Source organism: Lontra canadensis, unplaced genomic scaffold, assembly GCF_010015895.1.
Source record: "Lontra canadensis isolate GAN:19392208 unplaced genomic scaffold, GSC_riverotter_1.0 scaffold18, whole genome shotgun sequence".
NCBI classification, from domain to species: Eukaryota; Metazoa; Chordata; class Mammalia; order Carnivora; family Mustelidae; genus Lontra; species Lontra canadensis.
Window position 1 is genome coordinate 10553991 of NW_022631012.1, and position 26774 is coordinate 10580764.

A 26774-nucleotide genomic window follows, 5' to 3' on the forward strand; every position below is an offset into this window, starting at 1 on the left:
TGAAATCAAGTCCTCTTCCTAGCCCAGCTCAAGAGAACATTTCATCATGACTTCCAAATTATTGGAATACTGTTGGAAGAATGCCATGTCCTCTAGACAAGCTGTAGTCATTTTGAACTATAACCACTGAGTCAGAAGAAACAAGTAGAGAGAAATCATACAAAGGAGAAGTCACATGTAGAATTCAGTATTTTTCTCAAAGAGCCATACTTAGATGCCATTATAGTCTTCATTACCATAAAGACTAAAAACCTCTCCCTGTGAAGCCAGAGAATTTTTTTTTTTTTGAGAGAGTCAGTGGGAGAGGGAATCTTAAGATCTTAAGCAGACTCCATGGTCAGTGTGAGGTCTGACGCAGGAATCAATCTCATGACCTGACATCATGACCTGACCTGAAATCAAGATTCAGACCCTTAACCGACAGAGCCACCCAGGCACCCTCTGAGATTCATTTTTAATCCTGTCTCAATGAATGCCCTTTCTTATTGAGAGGGGTAGGTGATGGATGTCCATGGGTTAGTTGGAGGCTTCTATCTGACTCTACCTGCAGAGATCAGATTCCTGTTGAATATGCCTAATCACCTCCATTAGCTTCTTAAAAATGGAAAAAGTCATAAGAAGCACTATGCTAAGGGGACAGAGGGAGAAGTTATGATTTTTAGTCATGGTCAGAGCATGTCCCTGAAATGACACAGGATACACTTGGAAGACCAAGAAAGTAAGAATTCACACGAATCGGTATTAAGGGTTATTTCTAGATTTGATAACAGACTGTTTCACTGCCTTAGATGTTTACCTTAGGCCTGGAGGGACAAGGAAATGTCTGAGTTGGAGTTCCCCCAAAAGTAGAGGCTATGACAAAGGTTCCAGAGTAAGCAGTTTATGTGAGAAGTGAAGGAAACGCCAATGGGGATGTAAGGATGTGATACAGGGAAGGAATAGATGCCAGTAAAGGGCATCAAACCAGTAATCACAGTAGGCGATTAGAACTTAACATGAAGGATAATTTCTGCCAGCCAGTGTAAAACATGGGCCATAAGGTGAACCACCCCAGTGCAAGGGAGTCACTGTGGCCCCAAGCTGAAGTTAGGGATAACCCCCCCCCCATGTTAGAGCCTGAGGAGGGTGAGAAGGGCATCTGTGAAGTGGGAGAGCCCAGTGCCAGGAGTCAGAACTCAAACTGACTCATTCTAGGCTTGGGCAACCAGGAATGAGGAGTCAGAGCCCAGGCAAAGGAAGGAAGCTACCATGTCAGGGAGAGCCTACAACCAAGATGGGAGATTCATACAGTGAGACTGAGCAAATATGGTAAGAGTCAGGGTTCTCACTGTCCTAAGAGGGCCAAGAATAGAAAGGAATAAATTTGAAGTGAACCCTGGAATGTTACACTAGAATTAAAGGTATAGGTATGATCCCATGTATTTCAACATATATAGATAGATACAGAAATAAATACAGAAATAAAAGTGTATATATATGTGTGGGTATGAATGTATACACACTTCCATGTCTCTAATAATATATACATATATAGGTCTATACACAAATACACACACAGTTACATCTATATTTAAATATACAGATGATAAAATACAGAGAACAAACTGAGGGTGGCCAGAGGGCAGGGGATGAAGGAGAGAGGGAGATACAGGCTTCCAGTCATGAAATGAAGAAATCATGGGCATGAAAGGTATAGCATAAGGAGTATAGTCAGTGATCTTGTAATAGTGATGTATGGAAACAGATTGCAGCTACACTTGTCTTGAACAGGGCATAAAGTAGACTTATAGAATCATTGTGTTTACACCCAAAACTAATGTAATATGTGTCAACTATACTCAAATAATATATATAAATATTATATATACATATATTGGCATATATACACCCATATATTCATACACATTTACGTGTGTGTGTGTGTGTGTGTGTGTCCTGGTTCTGTCCACCAAAGGTCCTAGGAGCAGGGAAACCCTAATAGTAATGAGCATTTACTAATGCCTAGATCTTGGATTCTAAAAACCACTGGCTACTCAAAGAAACCAGGGCTCTTTGGAGAAATGGCTGATGCCAGCACTGGGATGGGAAAACACTAACTGAGCGGGGAGTATCTTGTTCTGCCAGAAAGCAAGGAAGTGCGGAAAGAATGTCGGGGGGTGTGGCAGAAGGACTCCTAAACAGAGTTCCTGCAGGCCAGGAATGGGATAAGGTGAGCATCAGAATAAGATAATTACATAACAAATGTTTACCCATTGCATAGAACAGGAAACCATACAGATAAAAATGAACGAATGAATACATTGAAAATTTGACAAGGAACAGACGATTTAGAAGGTTTCAAAGGACCTCCCCACAAACTGCTTGTTAACTATAAAGAGGAAAAGAGTATTTTCCGGTGGAGAAGCTTCACAGACACCAACTTAGTCAAGGTGGTCAAAATGAACATTATCAGTAATAGATCAAGATCATGAGCCACCTGACAGGATGCTGCTAGAAAAACACGGCATCGCTCTTGAACTATTTTTGTCAAAAGATCGATAACATGATTTTAATTATCAAGAAACCTCAGACTAAACCAAATCAAGGGACATTTTACAAAATGACTGCTTGCAATATTCAAAAGTCAAGGCCATGCCAGTCTAGACTGAGGATCTGCCAGACTGAAGGACACCACAAAGACATGACGACTAAATACAAAGGGAGATTCTGAATGTAATCTTCCACTACAAAGACATTAGGAGGACAACATACAAACTTGAATACAGCTTGAGGATGAGAAGGCAGCAATGTATCAGAGTTAACTTTCTGATGTGAGTGGTCCTATCGTGGTTATGGAGACAAGGGTGTTCCTCTCTCTAGGAAATACACACTGTTCTGAGGTGAATAGGGCATTAGGCCAGAAACTCACTGAGGAAAAGAAGAGTTCTTCTGCTACACTTTCAGCTTTTTTACAAGTCTGTGGTTGTTTCAATATTTAAAAAGGAAAAAGAAAAAACAAAGAGGGACTATTCCAAGCAGTATAATACCTTCAAGAAGGTCAAGTTTGCAAGCGCTAGTTTGTAAAGAAGGTCAAGTTTGCAAGGGCTAGTTTGCAAGGCAACCATTTCTGTTCCCCCAAGAAAACACTGTGAGGTAGTTTCAGTTGCTGAATATCAAACATTTATTCCTTAGTTTCCTACTACTGCTAAAATCTAGTTCATGAGTAGCTCCTCTTAAAACAAGTCTTTATTTCACAGAAATTGTATCTTTTAATAATTCACTTTGGAATGTCCAGTGCTGAGGAGGAGAATGCTTCAGATCCCCAGTTTGGACCACCAGGCCAGGTGGACCCCACATGATGTCTCCACTCCCCACTCCAACCCCTCATCCAGCAAGCTGCAGGCCACTCTGGGAACACCTCTGCGGAGCCAACCAGGTTGTCCAAGTCAGCTGGAAACAGAATCCCATACTTGATTCAAATTACAAATGCAGTACTGTACTGTACACATCCAGCATTATACACGCTTACAACAACATAAGTGTGCATAATGACATACCTGGTCTCACTTTTAAAGTATGCTAGAAGCAGGCACCTACAAATTTTAAAACTACTAAACAACACCATTTGATCTAAAGTTAAAAGTATCGTTGCACATACACTGGCTGCTTCAGAAACATTGGGCATGCAAACAGGAAGTGGAGAAAATAACCCAGCCAATCACATATTATGAGTATTTAGGAATCTTTCCAACGAAATTGTATTCAAAGGAAGCCTATCCTGAAGGGCCAGGGCCATTTTTCGGGCTGAATGGTTCCTAGGAGAGGGAATCATGCTGATGTTCCCTGAGACATCTGTGCTTCCTCCCAGACCTCGGAAGTACAAATGCAGGTGGACTCGCCGTGATCCTCAGGGTGACTTCTGCCACTGGGGGTGAGAGCAGACGGTTGTCCTTGGCTCACGGGAGTCTCTCAACCCTTGAAATTCCCTCCCATGTCTGGAGGGCTGCTCCAGGCTGATAGGATCATTTCAACCTGTAAAGCCCAGGGGTCAACGTGGCTACAGTTGGGAAGTGACCTCCAGGAACTATAGCTTTCTCTGAGTGAATCATTGGCTCTTTTTCCAGGACAATGCTTGAGAGGGAAAGATGATTTTGGTAGTTTTTGTTTTGCAATTTTAATATGCTCTGCAGAAACAGCCTGGCTTGTTATTAATAGCACCATGAAAACATAGCTAATGGTAGAAAATAGAATCATAAAATAAAGTCCCTTCTACTTCTGGGCAATGTTTTGTTGTGTAGGGGTTTTGTTTGTTTGTTTGTTTGTTTGTTTGTTTTTACCACTACTGTGGTCAAAATAAGTCCACAAAGTAAATCATTTTTACTGAATTTGGGAAAATAAGATGTCTTTCTGGAGCAAAAATATTCTTATAAGAAGAATATAGGCAAATGATATTCATTAGGCTGCAACTAAATATATATTATATGTGTTTTATTGAGAAGTAGAGGGGGGAAATGTAGACCTAGATCCTTACTCAGAATGTCTGTCAAGTGGTTGCATAGAAGTATTTTAAAAAGGAAAATTGAAGGCAGACGAGGCATCTAAACCTTGGAGAGGGAGACTGGGGTTCAGAAGTTTGAAAAGAGTACTGTGCACTAATATATTTTAAAAGTATGGTTGTATGTCAACACCTCAGAAATAAACTAACTAATTTTGAAGGATCTTCCTCCAGTATCTCATTAGGAAGGAATGCTCATTCCTACAGGAAGAAGAGGTAGTCTGCTAGTGAAATGCAAACAGATACTGGCCCTCGGCTGCCCATTTGCTTTGCAGACTTAGTACTCTCAGCCTCTCTTAAAAATATTGGTAGATGTGTTTGTTTTACTTGCTGGTGCATTGCTAGAAGCAGGTATGAGGATAGGAATTCCGTCCCAGTGAAGTCTGTTTGCTGCGCACACGTGATCTGGGCTTTCTGTAAAACTAGTTGCAAGAAGGTGTTTTGGTAACCCAACAGTACTGAAGCAGCCTGTTAAAATCCCTTTTGACTGATAGAGTCACTGATCCAGGTTGAACAAAACGCCAGCAGAAGATGTATGTACTCCAATCAAGTGTTCCTCTCCGTGGTCCAGGGAATGTGGGAATCTTGCACTTCACGTCACGGGGGAGCTGACCAGCATGGTTCATGCCTGGGTGCCACAGAGTTCCAAGTTATGAGTCGTACCTGTAACAACATGCAGCATAACATTTTTAAAAGCACTCTATTCCAATTCCCCTCAACATGTTTGTCCCTTCGATCTGCCTCCTGTACACACACACATGCCATCCAAACTCTTCTGTGTGCTTCAAGACTCAGCAACCCACTCTTGACTCTTGTAATAGACATTATCTGAACTCTGTACTTTGCTTAATTGAGTACTTTTGACATTTTCACATGATTCCACCCTCTCTGCAAACACATCAGCTTTCCCAATGACATTACAGACTGAACTCGAGGACTGTCCTGAGTCTCCCCTCCCTCTACCCACCACGGATTACTCAGCATGCTATTAAGTATATAATTATTATACAATAAATATTGGCAACTGAGACATGCTCTTCTTTAAATTGTGTCTGCTTGGTGGTTTCACAATACAGAGAGACCCTTCCTACCTTCAAGAAGTTTGCACTCTGGTCATGTTCAGTTATTACACTTGGTAGGTGGGGTGTGAAACTTCCCACCTCTGATTCAGCCACAGCCTGGGAGACACTTCGGCACATGCTGTCCATTCTGGCACAAGAGCGCCACCATGCATTTCTCTGCTTTCTACCTCAGGGCTTTCTCTGAAGGCTTGTGAGACACCGTTCCAAGCATAGAGCATTGCTCCAGGATGCTCTGGCAGGCAACCCTGAGCCAGTGGATAGATGCCTCACCTGCCATCCTTGAGAAGAACAATTCTGGGAGACATCTGAACACTTCTCAGAGGTTCTGTGGCCTCCAGCTGAGATCTCAGTAATACAACCTTGATTTGCTTTTCCTCTTTGCTTATCTCATACTCCCTGCTCTCTCACCCCTTTTTTCCTAGGGTCACCTTCCAAAGAAACTACTTATAAACTCAAGTCTCTGTCTCAGGGTCTGCTTTCAGGGATCTGAGCTAAAATGGACACATTATCATCAGCAGGGAGATTAGAAGAAAAGTTGTTTTCAACAGCAAAGCCATGAAACACACGCTCTTTGCTAGTCACAAAGCTATGGTAGGAAATCTCTAGAGAGCAAAAGAAATCACTGAACACCCTGGACATAACTGATTCTCTCACCCAATGAATGAAGAGTTAGACTGAAGGAGCATTAACTCCATTCCCATGCTTTAAGTCCATGATTACAAATGCTGTTTGCATACATTTCTACAAGTCCTTCACCACTGAATGGTGGCAAAAATTTAGGGACTTCCTCATTACGTCCTTCAACTCATCCCAACCTCAAAGGCATAGGACTTATAATTTTCCACAAGGGATGCTTCAAACTTTCTAGGTGCTCTATGCTTAGCAACCCTCAAATTGGCAATGCTCACTCTGAATGGAAAAAAGCAAAGTCACACCTAACTGGCCTTGTGCCGTCATCCAGACTTTCTGATCTTATACTTTCTTTTCATCAGAATAACACTAGGCTCCCCGACTCCTCCTCCTTGCCCTGGGGAGCACCAGCCCAGATCTTTCTTCCAAATCTCTGCCTAAAACACTCCTCTACATGTTTGTGTATCTCCCATGCCTCAACTCAGTAATTTGCACTTCATCAAAACCTAGTAAATGTTCATCAGGTGACTTAACTTGTTACCAAGGAAGACTTAGAATCATCTCAGTTTTTGAAATACTAGTTGGAAAACTGCCTTGATACAACAGTGGCTTGTGAATCTTCTGCTTGTTTACTTTTAATAGTGGTTTACAGACTTAATGTTTGTTTTCAATGTACTGCAGAAAGTAAAAACTTAAAGTGAAAATTCAGAATTTCACGGAAAATCTAAAATTGGGCCTTAGAGACATTGGCCCCTCCTCTAAAATAAAAAATGAAAATTCCAGACTTAATGTGAAGAACACACTGCTCTGCCCAAAGCCCCGGATGGAGAGGTACCTGTGAATCCAGGTTTTTTGGCTGTGTTCACTGCTGCCATGAACATGTATTCACTGTTAGGGTCATGCACACTGGATCGATATTTCTGGAAGAAAAGTCAGAAGCATGGTTTGTCATCTGCTCTTCCTTATCTCCATCCCTGGTCTTTTTTTTTTTTTTTCCTTTACTGTTTTTATTCTTGGTTGAAGTGGTATGTGACAAAAGTGTTAGGTTATGGCTCGGGCTCCTGACTTGTGGCTAAGTGGGAAAACAATATGAAAAGGGCTTTAAATAAAGAGCCTTCTGCCCAATTTTCTTCCTCATTTTTGTTTTAATTGTTTCTTCCTCTGTAGATTTGGATCATGGGCCCTATCTCACTATCTTCCTTCTTTCTCTTTCTTTCCCAATTCCATTCTGGCACAGATATACCCATGGTCTGGTCAATGATCACACTGTGGATATACTTGGGTATTAGTATACTTGTGTAATATGAAAATGATGTTAACTTCTTTCATTGAGAACCTCTATTGTGAAAGGCTGGAAAGAACATCCCCAGCACAGAGAGATTTTGTCCTTGTTGAGTTATCTCCCTAGCTTTTCTGTGCTGTTCTTTAAAAACAGAGTCCTAACAACTTACCATGGGAAGAAGCTGGTCATTTCCTTCTCAGCTATTACTGGAACCTTATAAGACTTTCTCACTGATTGTTCAATTGACAAGTTCAGGGAAACATTAAAACTGATGGTTTCATCTTTGCCCTGGCTCTGGAAACTTAAAATCAAATGCAGCCTGCATGTAATAATTCTTAGAAATCAGAAGCATCTATTTTTATGTTTCAATCTTTGTCCTGCCTTTTTGTGTTTTCTTGGCCCCAATTCCCTTCTCTTTTTTGAATAATAACAATAACAGCTCCCTCTGTAAGCCATCAAATCCTTTTTTAGACTGAAGCAGCTGTAAAATAAATAAGCTTTTCTGCCAAGTTAGTAGTTTAATTAGTAGGCATATCTTGTGGAAAAGAAATTGTCTGTCTGTTAATCGAATTACTCTGGCTAGAGCAATATGTGCTTTGATGAGTAAATAACTACTGATATTCTTCAGTAAAAACAAATGCAAGAAAAAATAGACATCGCTCACCTTTTTTGTAAGCCAACAAAGAAATACGCATCCAAAAATATAGACTCCAACAAAAGCTGCACATCCTATGGGTAACCAGAACTTCAGCTGGCAGCAAGTCTGTGATTCTGCGTTGGAAAAGAGATGTGTTAAGGGAAAACTGAGAGACTCAAATCTCCTCTTTCAGTCCTGAATCACAGGTTCTTTTACCAAATTTTTAAAAGCGATTTAATCAAATGAAGCTTGGCTTCATTACAATCATGGAATCCAATAAATTGTAAATAACATCCTCTCAGTACCATAGCAAGAATTTAAAAGCTAAAACCTAAAAGACTCTATGCACATATATGTTTATAAATGGGTTTATAATGGGTTATTATAATGGGTTAATAGAAAGGACTTTTTTGGTCTATATTTTTGCAGAAAAGTAAGTAGGAACAGCAATGGTATAAAACTATTATTTTCAGGGATGCCTGGGTGGCTCAGTTGGTTAAGTGTCTGCTTTCAGCTCAGGTCATGATCCCACAGTCCTGGGATCGAGTCCCCCATCGAGTTCCTTGCTCAGCAGAGAGCCTGCTTCTCCCTCTGCCTGCTGCTCTCCCTGCTTGTCCTCTTGTTCTCTCCCTATCTCTCTCTCCCATGCACTCTCTCTGGCAAATAAATAAGTAAAATCTTCAATTAAAAAAACTATTGTTTTCAATTATTTCACTCCACAAACCAAAACCTAAACTTTATGTGAATAGAGGCAATGACCATGAAGCCATGGATTTAGGTAATTTGTCTTAATTTTTTTCCTGATTTCTAATGGCATATGCAATTTAAAGACAACATGATCTATTTCTAACATAGCAGTCTACATGACCAAATTGCATATTACTGATTAATACTAATTATTATTAAGTTATCCCTTGCATATTTTCATAATAAATGACTGCCATCAATTGCAATAAAATGAACTCACAAAGATACTTATTTGCATGTTTACATTCTTGAGAAAAGTTGTTAAAAATGCAAATGTACTCTTGAGTCTGAAAGAAAAACATCGTCTTACCATAAACATTCAAATATTCTCTGCTAATGTTCTTTTCCTGAAAAGGAGGAGGATCAAAAATTGACAGTTGGCAGGTATAGTAACTGGCATGAGAACTGTCCAAGTTATTCAGAAAAAAGGAGACACCATCATCCGATAACTCAGACTGACAAAATTTTGGATGCTTAGTGGGCACTGTGTTTCCACTTTCCTTTGTCTTAGTGAGATCACAGAGCACTTCCGTCCCTTTCCGCAACTCCATTTTAAATTGCCAGACAGTATCACTGAATTTGCAAAGAATTTGTACACCTCCATCGCGAAACGTAAACATCTCAGACTTGGCAGAATCCTTGATTTCTCCTGAATAAAAAAGAAGAAAACAAAGCAAAAGTGACATTTAATGAAGATGTTACTCTAATAATTATACTTGAACACAGAAGTAATGTCTTCTTTTCATACAGTCCCCTCTATTGAATCAAAACAAAAGAATTTTAAAACCAAAAGAACATGGCAAAGAAAAAACTGTGCCCTTGGGGGGGAAAAAAAACCTAAACAGAAAATTTTTTGTTATATATGAATATATAATATGTAATATATTAAATAATATATTTACATAGTATAATCAGACAGATATGGTGCCTGCCCTTTCATATTGGAGACAGATGGTAAACAAATAAATATATAGTAAACCATCCTAATTAATGCTATCAGTGGAGTACTGTTCAAATAAATGTGGGAAAATTATTAGCATGACAGTTTCTTGTTTATGTTTTGAATTCTCTGCCTTTATTCCTAAAAAGAATATATAACAAGTGTAATGAATGTTTAAGGAAAAAAAGTTGCCCAGCCCTACAGTGAAATAGGAATGCTATTTATGGGTATTTGCTCTTTACCTTCCAGATATATACAACAAACATATTACTTTGTGTCCTGCTATTGTCATTTAATGGTATATCATAAATGTCCCATTTTTTATATAGTTGTCACAAGTATCCTTTTTAATGACTACATATTAGGACATAGTATTAATACATAAGTTGTTAAAGTGTTCTACTAAGATTGAATAGTATAGTTATTTTTAGCATTTTGCTTTTATGACACATCACCAAAATGCTTAAACATGATTATAACACTATGTATTGCCACACTGCTTTCTGAAAGAACTCCCATTTGTGAGAGGACTAGCATTAGGCAGGTGGATTCATTTGCCACAACTCTGCTTGCACTAGTTGCCTTGATTTTATTTAAGACCTAGCACAGTTAGGGGCTCCTGGGTGGCTCAGTGAGTTAAGCCTCTGCCTTCGGCCCAGGTCATAATCCCACTGCCCTGGGATTGAGCCCTGTATCAGGATCTCTGCTCAGCAGGGAGCCTGCCTGCCTCTCTGCCTGCCTCTCTCCCTAATTGTGATCTCTTTCTCTCTGTCAAACAAATAAATAAAATCTTTAAAAAAAAAGATTTAGCACAGTTATTTTCCTTAACATCTATAGTCTTTAACTTATGGCTCTCATATTACAAGGGAAATAGAGTTTCTGCTTGGGGATTTGATTGTGAAAATATGTACAAATGTTCTAGTTTTTTGATTGTGAAAATATGTACAAATGTTCTAGTTTTTCAGTCCAGATCCAAACAAATTCCTACACCAAAACAACCAAAAATGCTGAACATAAAGGTCTAAAAATATTATCAAAAAGCTAGGGGTGCCTGGGTGGCTCAGTCAATTGGACATCTGCCTTCAGCTCAGGTCATGATCCCAGGGTCCTGGGATAGAGCCCCACATCAGGCACCCTGCTTGGCAGGGAGCCTGCTTCTACCCCTTTCTATCCCTCTGCTTGCCACTCTCCCTGCTTGTACTCTATCAAATAAATAAATATTTTATTTTAATAAAAGGCTTAACAAGTTTTCACAAAGAGGAGAACCAGACTCCAGAGAGGAGAGCAGAGCTCAGAAGTTGCTTTTATTCTGAGAGCTTTTGCTGTTCTGCCAAGTTCAAGCTTTTGTTTGTATGTCTCAACTCCTAGAGTCTGCAAAGCAAGAAATCTAAAGAGCCTCTCCTCAATAAATTGGGGTCTCAAAGGGTTCCCGTCCTGGAATACAGTTAAGCCAGAAGAAACCCAGCTCTTATGCAGATTATAGCTCATCTTCAAATCGCTTCAATAGTCCAGAAAACCTAAATCCTTGAATTTTGTTTAAGATAATTTGGATAATTATTACCCTTAGGCTTTTGAGAGTAAAAATGCAACTATTCCAGGAAGAAGAGATTTGCATCCTAGGCCTCAATTCCTATCTGCAAATAATATTTAAAAACAATGACATGCAAGGAAACAAAACAATAGAAACAAGAGACTACAGAAACAAACCCCCCAAAATCATATATTTGAATTATAAGATACCCAAAATAAACAATTGAGCTTACTACATTTAAGGCAATAAAAGAGAAACTTATAATAATATCTGCAAAGCACAGGAAACTAAAAAAAAAAAAAAAAAAACAACTAATTTTAAAAAAGAATCAAGTAGAACTGGCAAAAAAACAGTAACTATGATTAGGATAGGTTCAAAGAATATTAGAGCTAAAGAGAGAATTGGTGAACTAGAAAATTAGGTTGGAAAATTATTCGAAATGCAGTCCTCATCCAGATTTAAGAATCCCAACAAATCACAAGCAAATTTTTTAAATATGCATGTCTGGACAAATCATAATGAAAGTCCATAGAAAAAAGACTTTAAAAAGCCATAGAAAAGAGACTGATTACCTTCAGAGAAGGAGCTATTAGACTAACAAGTGATGTCTCAACATTAACAGTAAAAAGTAAAGTGAAAAAGAGTAAAGGATATATATATATTAAGAAAAACTTCAATACGTGAAGCATGCACATTATCTCTTACATAATGACTCAAAGAATAGAAGCAATATGTAACCTAAACAGATATCACAAAATGCAGCCTAACGATCTGGTATGAAGGGAAGGAAGTGTTGGAATCAGAAAGAAAAACACAGGGATGGAAAGCCTTCTGAGTGCTGACAATGTTTCATTTCTTGAGCTGTGGTGATTATGGGAGCAAGTTAGTAATGTTTTACAATGATTCATTAAGTTGTACATTTATGTTTGCTTTTCTGTATAGATTTTTTTTCTGGAATACAAAATTAAAAATATAGAAGGAAAATAATGCTTGCTTCATTTTAAAAATAGAGGAAACAATGTAGGCACAAGGCAAAAAAGGAAAAAATAGATAGCATGAGCCTAAGTGTAGTCTACATTAGATTCAAAGAAAGGCTTTCTTGCTTGGGTACTTATTTATCTGAAAGTAAATGATGTTGCATGACTATTGTTCTGATGTTTATGTCTCTATAGCCTGTTGCCAATGATAAAATCAGTGGGCTCATTCTCAGTTTCTTTAGAAATGTTCAGAGCACATTTCCCAAGGACTTTAGAATGACAGCAAGAAAGCCACAAAGAGATCTTGGAGCAAAAGTGACTGTGACCACCATATAAACACATAGACAGAGATGCACTGTCTTGTGTTTCTGAAGATGTTTTGTCAGCAGCTTTCCTTCTCCACCCTGGGCCCACACTATGACCCGTAACCCAACACAAGATGAAATGTAATAGTCAGCAGTGCAGAGTAGTGGAAGTACAATGTCGTGATTCCTGAGGAAATGAGAGGAAAATTCTTGTCTTGCCATTAGTAAGTCTGTGATTCTGGTACCCTTCTGGACTTCAGCCTCTTGATCTGAGAAATAAAGAAGTAAAACCAAAACATAAAATTCTTTCCAACACTTACTCTCTAGGGATCCAGGATCAAAGTATATCCAGAGGAGACTGCAAACAGCTAAGAGATCTATGACTTTGTTGTTGTTCCCATAATTCTCTCTGTCCCAGCATCTTACTGAGGGATTCCAGAGAGTCAGGAAAAATGAAAATGAATGAGACATTCACATTCCCTATGAAAGTATTTAGGTAGGGCTAAGAAGACTACCTAAATTTTTCTTGAGAGATAAGTGCCAAGGTCGTGTGCCATTGACATTAGAGGAGTAACTGGGGATTCCAAAGTGTCATTTCTGCTGGACAGTGTGACTTGTTCATTTTTTCATATTTAATCTAAAAACTTCTCAGGTGAGGGGCACCTGGGTGACTCATATGATTAAGCATCTGCCTTCAGCTCAGGTCATGATCTCCAGGTCCTGGGACTGAGCCCCAAGTGGGGCTCCCACATCAGACTCCATCTCAGCAGGGAGTCAGCTTCTCCCTTCCCTCTTCCTCTCCCCCTGCTCATGCTCTCTCTCTCTGTATCTTTCTCTCTCAAAGGAATAAATAAAATCTTACAAAAAAATTTTATAAAACCTTCCCAGGTGAGCTTTTTATTATGAAACATAGTGATAAGACACCTGACTTGTGTCTCTACATATCCAGTGCTTAGGTTTTTCATCTGGAAAACCTTTTGACAACTCTAAGTCTGAAATTTGAATGTTTTCAATTAAAAGAGTCAGGTATGATATTGAATCAATTATTTCCTAATTACCTGGTAGACCCTGTAGAACAGATATGCTGAAATACCTAATTACAAATGCTCCTTAGCCTTTGATGACATGTGAAAAAATAGTATGAAAAGGAGATCATCCCTATAACCATGGCTAAAGCATTTAGTGGATCAGCAGACAATATAAAGAAAACCTGAATGTATTAGTTTCTTAAACTGCAAAAACAGCTAGAATCTTTTCTTCACCCTCCCTGGATGTTCTCATCTCAACTCTAACATTCAACCATGAGTGCTGTATCCCAGCACCAACTTTTATAGCCAGTGTTTGTTTTGGTTGAGTATCAGATCTTTTGGGTCAGTTCTTCTGCCATATTGGAAGTTAAAAATTGTGAGTATTCCCCTCACCAATCTCTTTCTTTTTGTTCTTTCTTCTTTTCTCTCAGCTTAATTTTTTTTTCATATATCACCTCTTAATATAAAATCATCCTCCATGGGCACCTGCGTGGCTCAGTCAGTTAAACATGTGCTTTCTGCTCAGGTCATGATCCCAGGGTCCTGGGATCAAGCCCCATGTAGTGCTCCCTGCTCAGCGTGGAGTCTGCTTCTTACCCTCCCTCTACCACTCTCCCTGCTTGTGCATGCACACTCACTCTCTCGCTCCCTCTCTGTCAAATAAATAAATAAAATCTTTAAAAAAATCATGCTCCAAAATATCAAACAGTCTTTGATATATTCCTCATCCTCCCTAATATCCCATCTCCATCTCCAGTACCCATAGGTGTTCACAGACAACTGTCCATGTTTCAGAGCCCCATAAACACCTTCTCCTTCACATTTCCTATAACATGATTCAAACTCCACCCAGCATCATAAACAACCAGACCTGGTAAACTTAGAAAGTATACAGCAAGTCTAATTCTTTTGTTCAGACAACTAAAGACCCAGACAGATTAGATTATTTGTCTGAGGCTATACAACTTCTTAGGTGCTTAAAAGATTCTAGGTTCAATCTAAGGTTGAAGTGCCACTAGCAACCATCAAGGGAAGTATAATGGAAACAGGCAACCACATGAAGCTAGATACTTCATGATCACTACAGACTGATTCTTATAATATCATATTAAAATCTGTCTACAGGAAGAAGGGCTAATTTCCTCTACCTCTGTTTTATGTCCGGTAGAGTCTATCCACTACTCTTGCACCTAAACTTCAACTGAGCCAAACCAGCATCCTCTCTCTGCAGGACTACAAGAGTCTCCTGATTTTCTGCTCTCACTCCAGCCCATTTACCATTTAATCTCCTCAGGAAAGCCAGAATGATCTTCTAACATTCATAGATAATATCATTCCCTTGCTTTTAAAACATGTATCTCACTTAGAATAAAATCCTACTCCTTAGCCTGGTTTCTATGACCTGCATGACCTACCTACCTCTCTAACACCATTTTTACACCAGTCATTCACTAAACTGCAGGCACACTGCACTTCTTTCTAGTCCTCAAACATAAGCAACTGGTCCCCTGGGCTTTGAATTTGTTCGTTTTTCACCTGGGATGTTCTCTCAGATCTTCACATGACCGCTTCTTACTTCTTCAGCAGCCACTGACTGACCACTCAATCCAAAATAGACCCCCTGTCATTTTCTATCATACTTACCTGAGGGAAAGTATTTATTATTACCTAAAATTATCTGGTTTGTTTGTTTAGTTAGTTAGTTAGTTAGTTATTGTCTGGCTACCCCACCATAACTTGATCAGCCTTAAAATCAGGCACCTTGTTGATCTTATTCATCAACCCCTCCCAAGTATCTACAATAGCACCTTCTATGTAGTAAGTCATCATAAATATTTATTGGAAGGATGGATAGGTGAACAAACAAATATGTAGATCTCAGTGATGTTATAAATCTGGGGAGGTGAATAGAATAAACTATGTAAAAACCCAAAAGTCTCTTAGAAATGATCCAGTTAAGCCTTTCATTTTATCTTCACATTTATCAAGCTAGACCAGGAGCAGAAAAGTGAGTATCTTGCCCAGGATTACAGAGCTCATAGCTGGAACATGATCCCGTGATTAGCTATGTCACATTGTCTTTCTTCTGGAAACAAGTATGTGCAAATATATAATCAAGCAAAATGTATAATCAATCAATCAATCCCCTGAAATGGAATGTCAGATTCTAATGAAAATTCTGTCTGAGCGTCAAAGAAACAGGTTCTTTATCTGTAAATATACACTAGGTTCATAAAGACTTGTTTAGATAATTGATGATTCTCTTGACTGTTTTTTTGTCTATAGAGGAGAGGACAAGTTCAAGCCTGGTTGATTATTTAGATCCTCCAGAGTGCACACTTCTTAAATTTTCCCAATATATGGCCACAGTAAGGGCCCCTGGACCAATGATTTTTCCAATATATCCAGATGTTTCATAACCACAGCATGTTATGTTAGTGACTTGTGATAAAATGCCACACTATATCTTTTAGCATTTACTCCACTATTAAAAACACAATAAAAATATGTTCTCTTGAATCCTGGTAATGGGTCTTAAAAATCTGAATATTAAGTATCGGTTTTTGTTTTGTTACCATATCTATGTACTTCTTGTCGATACTCCTAGATTATAAGTACTCTAGGAAACAGGTACTATGTCTTCTTAATCAAATCACATTGACTACCATATCTAAAGGGTACCACCTTCCCAATAGAGGTTCCAACCTGTTAACTGTTGCTATGATTTTTATAACATTACTCTTGACATCAGTAGACTAATGTTTTCAAGAGTAAATTCAGAGTCTTTATATTTAGGTGATTTCTTTAGGTTTTCAAATTGTTTAAGGGACAAGAACATTCATATCTCCAGAGTGAGGGCAGTATGGAGGCTGTTAAAAAAAAAAAAAAAACTTGGAAGAAAAGATCATTCACCTGAGAATTGTACTGTGGCTCAGAAAGTTTATTTGTAAATTTGTTCTTTTAATATCTAAACTCTTCCATTTCTTCAGTATCCAATGGTCTTGCTAGAACCCATCCTTCCAGGACTCTTTAAAAGCAGTTGTGTTATCCTCAACTGAAAATCTTTTGGCAAAAACATGTTAGAAAACCCACACAATTGCAGAGTGTGTGAGACTAATCAGCAATTTGACTTTTTCTCCTCAACTCAGACTAACCACAAAACTTCACAAAGATCTGAGTTATAGAAAGATAAGATCTCCTGAGTTTGCAATTAATGATAGTGCTTATTAAACATATTTTCTGTAATCAAACAATAAGCTTTAGCTTAGCACAGCACATGAGTGTGACATAAGAGGTGAAGTTCTAAAAATTGCAATGTTTATTTAAGTTCTGTTACATTTGATCTTTTACTAAGAAATTTTGGTTTTAAAAAAATCTGCATTTACTACTTTTTTCCACCTTTCATAAAAGAATTGTCATTTCTTGTAAGTCTACTGGCTATGACTTGGATTTTTATACTTGCATCATTTCTATACTTACATTACTCTTCAAAGGCATCCATATTCTAAAGAAGTGATTGAAGTCAGTAGGTAGGATAGGCAAAATAAACCCAATCTGACCTAATTTTTTTAAGATTCTATTTATTTATTTATTTATTTATAAATAAATAAAGCAAGAGTGAGAGAGAGAAAACATGAGAGGGGGGAATGGTCAGTGGGGAAGCAGACTCCCCACTCAGTGGGGAGCTCAATGGAGCACTTGACCCTGGGACTCCGGGATCATGACCTGAGCCAAAGGCAGACGCTTCACCAACTGAGCCATTCAGGTGCCCAATCTGATCTAAATTCTTAACATTTGTAGGAGAGAAAGATAAAAAATGTGAAGAAGAAAAGTGAGGAGAAAATCAAAAAAACTAAAAGAGCATACAAACATACACACACAAACACACTAAATGCGTGAATTGTTTTTACTCTCCAAGGAACTTTGTATGGAGGAATAAAAACAATCCTTGGTCCTCTCAAGTGTGCATCTTATTATATATATAATAAGAAATAATAGACTGATCTTCTTCTAGCAAAAACTTTCTTTGTGAAAATGGAAGAATGTCAAATAGGTTATAAAACTTTATAGCAATATTCATGAAGTGGTTAATTTTCAAGCAAGTTATTTTGTTAGTTAATTCATTGTCATTGATTTGAAATTGTCCTACCAGGGAAATCACAAGAGATTAAATGAACCAAGTCTCTTCCACAGAAAGGGGAGGAGAAAGAATTTCATTAGCAACCAAAAATATCCACATTATTTCCCATCCCTCAGCTGCTATCTAAAGCCCTTTGGGCACAGAAACAAGGAAAGCATTGGCTTGGTGAACTTGTTACATTTAAGGCTCCAGCTCTCATCTCTACTCCAATAACCCACGCCTTTATCTCAGCCACCCCTTCCCTTGTCTCCCATCCCTTATTTCCAATTTCCTTTAACATCTCCTTCTGGTTTCTTCTGATGATCAAGAGTAACATTTCCACCCTGAACTCAATATTCACTCTCAAACTCAAACCTCATCATTTAAGGGAGTCGCTAATCTGACCCCTCCTGACTCTCCTGTCCCAATTGACCACTGAGTCTAGCTGACTGTAGCTGCAACATATCTCTTGAATTCAGTTGCTCTTCTCTATTCCTATTGCCAATCTAAGAACTTTTTTATCTTCCCTCATCTATGGAAGAAGCTTCTTGATTAACTTTCTCAAGAGCGTTCTCTCCCTTTCCAAGTCCAGCCTCTATGCTATTCTCAAAATTGTGTTTCTAAAAAGCATTTCACTCCCCAGCTTAAAGTCTCTATTAGATGGTGGCTTATGAGGTTAAAAAAAAAAAAAAAAAAAAAAAAAAGCAGTTGTCTTAGCATTACACAAACTCCTTTCACAATCTGTGGACCACATATGTTCAAGCCATGCTAAACTTTTTGGCAATTCTTCTCACATCCTTAAACTATTCCCATAAACTAGAATATCCCAGTACATCTTTATCTTTCTAGAGACCCCATTCATTTTTTCACCATCACGCTTTAAGAACCATTTTTAAGGTTCCTGAGACCTCAAAGACTCCTCTTTATGCTCTCAATAACACTTAGTTTACACCAATATATTTAGAATGCATTATCGGCTTAGATCACAATTATTTTGTCTGTGTTCCTCATTTAAACATGAGCTTCACAAAGATAAGTACTGTAGTATGGTCACCTAAATCATCCCAGGACCTGGACCATATTAGAGGCTCAATGAAATAAATGGATGCGTAGAAAAACATGGAGACTGAGCCTGGTTGGCAAATGTCCCACAATGGACTGAGGAGAAGAATGAGAAAAGCAGAGCAAGAGACTTCGTTTACTGGATATTGTTCTCCAGTCCAAAGGCAAATGTTCAAACTAATGATGCTCAACCAGTTCTCTGAAGCCTAGTTAAGTCTGGAAGTTAAATGAATATTTAAGCTTCCAAAAGCTTCCAAATAATAATATAACAACAACTTGTAAGCCTTGAGAGTTTATCATGCTTTGGATACTGTGTTAAATGCATTAAATGAAATATATGAATATTTGATGTTCATAACAGCCTTTTATGTCAGATTTTCTATTTTGAGGAAACTGAGGCTTGAATAACTGCCCCAAGGCTACTGAGCCAATATATGGTGGAACCCTGATATGAACCTAGACAATCTGAGACCAGAACCCACATTCTTAAGGAGTTTTTTAGTCCAAAAATCTAGTCCAACCCGCTAACTTTATAGAAGCTACAGCGTAAAAGCTAAAGAGACTTGCTAAAGAACAAAAACAAAAAACAAAAAAAGAAAGAAAGAACAAAGAAGAAGATTTTAACATTAAATTTGACTGGATAGTTATGTTCAGGTATTTCTTTTCCTTCCAGATGTATTAGGTATATTAATGTCCTAAGTACTTAAAGTACTATTTAGATTGATGCCTCATATGTATTCTGTGATTTAAAGTTATATGCCAAAAATATATAAAATAATTTCTTAGATATGAAATTATTTTGTGCTAAAGACACTCATTTCTCTACACATCCTCATTTATCAACCATTATGTGTTGAGCTGTCCCACGTATTTGAATCTGTAGCAAAGTCTAGCTCCTTCTTCTGACAGGGTATAAATTTTTAATGATTATTCTGAAACTTATCTGCCTGTAGACATGTAAAAATATGGATTTACATACACAAACTTTCATCATCATTAAATAAGTACAAACAGGAACTACTATGAGATATTTGCTTTAGACCTAGAGAGTACAAAATAAATACAACTTTAATTATGAGCACACTAGGAGCTTTGTTTGTTGTTTTCTATGAATGGATGTTTTTTGGTGCCAAGTCCTAGAAAAATATAAATGTTGGCTGCAAAAAGTTTGATTTCTCAAATTTAAAACAGCAACATTTAAGTCATTTTCAGTTGCTTGTTGAAGGTGCCATACCTATGTTAACAGGGCTTAGACAAACAAAAGTTTCTATCAGATTAAGTGGTTGACAGAATCAAAATTCTTGAGTCTGTTGTCCTCCCTAAAGACTACTTGATTTTTCTTAGCTTTTCCTCAAGCAAAGTAGAAACAGGCATCAATGCATTATATGTGACCCAGAGAAAGCCCATTTCCCCAACATTTGACTCTCTTTGAATTTGTAGATCTTGATCTGTTTTCATCAACCTTACATGTTAAACCAATGAAAAAAATCATATTTTTACTAACAGTTTTCATTTGTGTTCTATATTTTCTACCTACTTAAGATCCACTTTCTAAAATATAGTTTTGAGTTTTCATGAGAAAGTTTCAAATGCCAAAGGTCTTATTTTACTTAGAATGACCAAAAAGTACCATTTGGTAGACTCAATTTATTAGAATAGTGGTAGCACAGAAATACCTTTTATGGAGTAAATGTAGCCCTTTCCTAGGGTATTGAATGCAACAGATGATTTTTAATTTTTTTTAATTTACAAAGTGTAATAAATCCTTTTACATATAAAATGTATATCCTTAAGAGAGGAAGGTAGCCTAAGCTGTGGGTTTTGCACAGTTTGCAACTGTGAATATAGAGGCCATTTTTTTTTTTTAAGTCAAACAAGTCTATGTACCTTACAGTGAGCAAAACTGAGAATTAGGTCCTCTCTACACACCTACATTCTGTTTCTACCAAGAAATGAGATTACGCTGCTAGCAATTTAAAAACTATAATATTCCATTTCACCTGAAGGAGTTGCTAATAACAATGGCAAGTTATGAAAGCCACTGTGTTCAAAATGATGAAAAAACAAGGCACTCAAGATCTTTTGTGAGAATAATAGGTATTCCTAGAAAGAAGAGAAAAAGACAAAGAAAAAGATATGATCAGACAACTACAGGGAGAAAAATATCCCTGAAATTTAAAAAACAAAAAGCAAAACAAACAAAAAAAACCCACCAAGTCTACAGATGGAAAAGTCTCACCCAGTCCCAAGCAATGCTCATGAAAATCCTCACAAAGCTAGGCTTATATTGGTGGAATTCCTGAATTCCAATATTGAAATAAATAGCATACGAGATTCTAGAGAATTTTTTTTTAAAGTTACTTACAAATGAACGAGAATCAGACTATCAGGAAACTATTCACTGCCATTCTAGAAGCCAGCAGACCACAGAGGGGATCCACAGATTAAGAGAAAAGATGTCAGTGCAGGAATCCTATTCCCAGAAAAGATATTAGTCACTCATCAGAGTAGAAGAAAGACTTCTTAACTGTGCTGGAATTCATAGAGTTCAGGGTATCTGAGGAAAATAATGGAAGCTACAGATCACTGTATCAGAGATCACAAGACAAGAGCAGAAAGCAAGAGTGATACTGTCACTGAAAATCCATGAAGGAAGCATAAAGAAGGGATTCTTAAAACAGAAGAGAAATACTGTAAGAGGAAACTAGCAATGATCTGTAATATTATTTCAACAGAGCCCAAGATTGGGGCTGGGGTGCACTAACAGGGTAGCATGAGAGTGGAACAGGAGGAACTTTCAGAAGTTCTCAGGTCAGTGGGGAGTGTGGGGTCAGCACATCAGGCAAGGCCATTGTTATTATTTATTTTAAGCTAATAATAAATAAATAGACATTCAAGATGCTCCGAACATAATGACTTACTCAGTTAAGAACTGTAGCCAACCCTCTAAATTACAGAGGCAAAGAGGGAAAGTTAAAAGAACCCGACAAAGATTAAAAAAAGAGAGAGAGAGATAAAATGGCAAAAGAAGATAGATAGAAATAAGCATAACAATGAAGGGATAAAATGAAGTACAGACTTATCACACTGAATGGAAATGATCTGAATTCTTCTATGGGGCTGGGGTGGGGGGAGGATTTGGATTTTTTTTTTTTAAGATTTTATTTATTTATTTGACAGAGAGATCACAAGCAGGCAGAGAGGTAGGCAGAGAGAGAGAGGGGAAAGCAGGCTCCCTGCTGAGCAGAGCCCGATGATTCTTGATCCCAGGACCTTGGGATCACGACCTGAGCAGAAAGCAGAGGCTTTAATCCACTGAGCCACGCAGGCGCCCCAGGATTTGGATTTTTAAAAATCCAATATGAATACTTGAAGGAGTTGTGGGAGGAGCTGAAGGTCAGCTCAGATCAGCAGACTTCTCTCTGAGCTCTGGGGAGGAACCAATCTGCAGACACCAAAGGGCTGTTTTTCTTGGGGTGATAGAATTCCGGAATCATGGATTGGAAGGCTTAGAAACAAAAGCGAGGCTCAAAATGAACCTGAGGGTTATCCTCCCAGCTTCCTCCCAGAACACACTCTGAGACATGCACGTTTATTAAGCACCATCTGACTTCCGTCTTTCCCACTCATGCGCAACCTCCACATTGATCTCAGAGTGGTCTTTCTAAAATCAGAATTCGTAAGGTCACCAGCATGCTTCTCACTGGGGTGTAGGAAGAGGGTCTTCTAAATGGAGGTAGAGGTTCACATTTTTCCCAGGTCCTTTTACAAACAAGAGATTCCTATTGCTCCAGAATCATTAAAAGAAGATGGCTTTGTTAAATTTCACACTAAGAACAATAGATAAGAAATCACCAAGATTTCCTGCCTAATAACTCACTAACCAAATGTAACACTGATGAGAATTTCTCCCCTTTAAGATTATGTTTTATCTCTTGCTACTTCAGTGCAATGTGGAACATATGGATATTGGAGTCAGATACATTTGTGTTCTAATATTTGTTCTGCCATGAATTACTATGTAACAAATCACTTAGCCTTTCCTGGTCTGAGATTCTTCAAACATCCACTGAAGGAAGAATACTTAACCTTTTGGGAGGATGAGAAAACCTACTTAGTTGGGAAGACTATGCCAAAGGAAAAAACCCTGCAAGTGCTTGGTGTAGGCTTTGAAGAACGGGTAGGTGCTAGATAAATGTTTCCTAATGGTATTTTGAACATGGAGAAGGTTAGCAATTTATGATCTCCATTTAGTCACTCATACCTCAAACCAACAAATGGCTTGTCATGTGGCATAGTTTTCTGAGTGGTGAGAGTGAACATTGGTTTTATTCCATTGGAGCCCATGATGAATATCATTCTAGAAGCAGAATGTCTTCAGCAGCTTAGTCTAGTAACTTGAAATATTCTACCTAGGTTGGATCTGTCCTTCCATCTATCTTTCCACAGAAAAAAACACAATTGTTAATTCAAATTTAAAGCTGATAATAAGCACACTATCAGCAACCGTAGGTGCCTAAATGGGGTTAGCATATTGGGATAACTTCTGGCAGTACAAACCTTTCAATGACTTATACCAATGTTCTTGGGGAAAAATCCAAAATCCTTTACATGACCCATATAGTCTAAGTGGCCCCTGGCTTCTGCTTTTCTTTCCAGCATCATCTTGTACAATCCCAAACCCATCTCCTTCTGTGCTGAGGAACACCCGTCATCTTATAGTTCCCTGACCTTATCTCATGTCCTCCTGCCACCGGGCCTTTGCACTTCCTCTTCTCCTGGTGTGTAATGTTCTTCCTCCCCCACATACACTATCCTTCCCATTTATTCCACTTATCCTTCAAATTTTAATTCAAGTGTCATTGCCACAGAAAAGATTTTGATGAACACCACTCCTCAACCTCACCCCAAAACAGGCCCAGGCTAGAGAGGCTTCTTTGTTCCATTCTCTGGGTTCTGCCTGTAATTATCATTAAGTCATGAGATTATTCGATTAATGTCTCTCTCCCAGCCATTCAGTTAGCTTCCTGAGAGCAGGTACTGATGTGGTTTTGTTCATCATTGTACACACAGCAGCTAGCACCGTACCTCCCGCATGGCAAGTGCTTGGTGTTGTGTGAATGAACAGAGAAGTGAATGAATGAATAAATGAGTATCAGCCAGCTCCAAAACTATTTATTTGTCATTCATGCTGCTAAAAGATTTTACTGGGTTGTAGACAAGGCATAAACAAGCAAGTAACCCTCCAAACTGACTTTGGAACTTTTAAGTAGACTCTAATTGTTCACTCTTCATTCCTCTTTATTTAAGAGCATTTGAATCACCTTGAGCTACCAGAAGATGAAACATTCGACCAATCTGCTTTTGTGTTTTAATTCTTTGGAGAGACAAGTAAACCCTATTTCCTTGCACCACTACAAAGTTTATGTCTAGGCAAGATTATACCTACTAGATTTCTTCTTTCATTTTTTGTGTTAATAGAACTTTCCAGTTTAATACAATTTCACTTTGCTTTTGCCAGCCTCGAGAACACGACTCAGAGTGAAAGATAAAAAGTAATACAAAAATGTACCAAGTAAAAAGCAACAGAAACACGTTTTTCAGTTTAGTTGTAGGTCACATTATTTAAATTGTTCAAATAGTCTGATATATATATACCATCTAAGAAAGAATTGAGGACTTCAGAATAGTGGTTTGCTTTTCTTTAATGTCTACAGGGTCTAGGGAGCCTTTTTGCAGTGTTCGCTACTCCCTGGCCTTTTAGAGGGACCCTGACACTTTGTGTCAAAAACAAAAACAAAACAAAACTCAGTGGCAGCCTGGACATTTCTGACAACAGATCACCTAGATAAGATTAAAATCAAAATTCTTTTTTTCAAAGCCCTTCCATTTTATTTTCTCCTTCAAAAAGAGTTCCTAGCCCAGATGCCAGGACTATTTTACTTTCATTCAGTTGACACAAGTCATTTTACCTTTCATCTTTCTCTGAGAACAGTAAGCCACTCTTCTACTTTCTCTACTAACAGGTAACTCCAAGCAAGTAATTTAAAATTCTAATGGTCTGATGAAATATTTTGTCTTCATCTTAAAAAACACAGTATCAAAGGAAGCAACACAAACTCAATGCCATCAACTGTGACATGGCGACACAGATTCCCCGAGCCGAGGACTTGGGGTTCTTCTGCAATTATTTCTACTTTCAAAAACAAAAAAACAAAACACAGGAAAAAAACAACAAACAAAAATCCCTCTTATTGGGTGCCTGATTTTTTTTCCATTTGGGTTTTCTTAATGTTCACTTGAATAATAATTTAATAAGAAATAATCAATGGGCCACTTACCTGTTAGGACTTCAACTTGGAAGCAGAAGAGAAGGAAATACCACAAGTCTGACTTCATGTTTGCCAGAAACAGATGCAGTCCTCACCAGCATTCAAAGCTGACAGTGAATTCATGTTCTCAACTGTTTTCTATTTGCTGGAAAGGAAGTGGGTTTTATGAGGGTTGACACTTACCATCAAGGCAAGGAGGTGTCTCTCCATTGATGTCAGTGACTATGTAAGAGGCATTACTGTTTACAGGAGTTTAGTTTAATCCATTGGATTGCTGAAAATTTTGGAAAACAGAGGGAAACGTTACCCTCATTCTGGTTCCAATATTGCGAGGGAAAGAGGCAATGCCTATTTTCAAAGCCACCCTACTCCACTGAATCAGTAGTTACTGGGGATAACAGGATCTAAAAATAGCCACATGATAAATAACATGTTTTTTGATACCTTTCTATCTTCCACGATTTGCTCCAGAGATAGAAACCCTTTGAAACAAGACAAGAAAAAAAAGGGAATTATTACAGAAATGGAAATGAAGATGTATCTGGAAGAAGAGAGACATAGGAATCAGAGAAATATTTATATCACATTCACTGCAGATTATAATTCTCCAAATGATAGGGTGTATTTTAATCAAAACTAAACTCTGTCCTGCATATTACAGCAGAGTTTGTAGAAACCAGGAATTCTGTGCCTATAGCCTCAGATGAAAACAAGAAAGTTGAAAAGCCTACCCATGGTGTCTCCATCTCTGCAGGGAGATAGAACAGACAATAACAACAATAGTAATAATAATATAAATAAGTAGATTTGTATGTATGTGTTTATATGGAATATTCATTTTAATGTAAAACATGCATAAAATTAAATGTAAAACCATATATACTTAATATGTACAAAACAGAATAGAAATAGCTAATATTACTATATTAATTTGGATTTGTGTATATGAATTTATATTATGTTTTATACATATATACATATATAATTTCATTATTCCATTTAATTCTCCTAACCATTTTATGAGATGGGGACTGCTAATCTCCCATTTTACAGATGAGAAAAACTGAGGCAGAGAGTTGTATAGTACTGGCACAAATCAAATAGTAAGTGGCAATGCTGGGATTTGGAGAGTCTAGTTCCAGAGTCCTCACTCATAACCAAAGGGGTAGAGCCTCTCAAGCCAACCATCCGGAGGTCTCAACCACTTCCAAGATGCTGGATCCAGGTTGGGTTTCTGGGGAATAACAGGGCAAGACCAACTGTCAGCCTGCAGAAGGGACATCCAGGTAAGAAGCTGAGATCAGGAGGTCAGGGCAACCAAGGTTTCAGTTCAATGTATGACCTCTGAAGCAGAATCCAGGTGTGAAGCTCTAGGAGAGCAATGGGGGCTCCCGGACCAGAGCCAAGGGGTTGCACAAATAAGGTAGGAGGCTGATCCTGCAGTGATTCCACTAAGTCTCTGATGTTCCCCAAGGACCTTTTTTTTTTAGGGCTTCTAGTCCTCAGTAGTGGGTGTGAAAGAAACTATTTGAGGTATTAAGCTAGCCTGACCAGGAAATACTGACCC

General features: G+C 38.1%; 1 protein-coding gene across 1 annotated transcript; it reads right to left on the minus strand.

Moving 5' to 3' along the window:
• Positions 1 to 4454: 4454 nt before the first annotated feature.
• ICOS (inducible T cell costimulator) lies at positions 4455 to 25352 on the minus strand. Its single transcript, XM_032859993.1, has 5 exons — positions 25217 to 25352; positions 9223 to 9561; positions 8193 to 8299; positions 7082 to 7166; positions 4455 to 5197 (listed from the first exon to the last, which is right to left on the minus strand). Exons 1-5 carry the CDS (start codon positions 25272 to 25274, stop codon positions 5157 to 5159), a joined length of 630 nt encoding a protein of 209 aa, XP_032715884.1. The 5' UTR covers positions 25275 to 25352; the 3' UTR covers positions 4455 to 5156.
• Between the last annotated feature and the right edge of the window lie 1422 nt (positions 25353 to 26774).

Bases quoted from the DNA above. Each gene is read 5' to 3' on its own strand.
- ICOS (XM_032859993.1), bottom strand. From the start codon at position 25,274: ATGAAGTCAGACTTGTGGTATTTCCTTCTCTTCTGCTTCCAAGTTGAA. The intron at 9,562-25,216 runs GTAAGTGGCCCA...TTTTTTATTCAG, and splicing joins CCAAGTTGAAGTCCTAACAG to GAGAAATCAAGGATTCTGCC. The intron at 7,167-8,192 runs GTGAGCGATGTC...CTTTTCTTCCAG, and splicing joins TTTGTTGGCTTACAAAAAAG to AAATATCGATCCAGTGTGCA.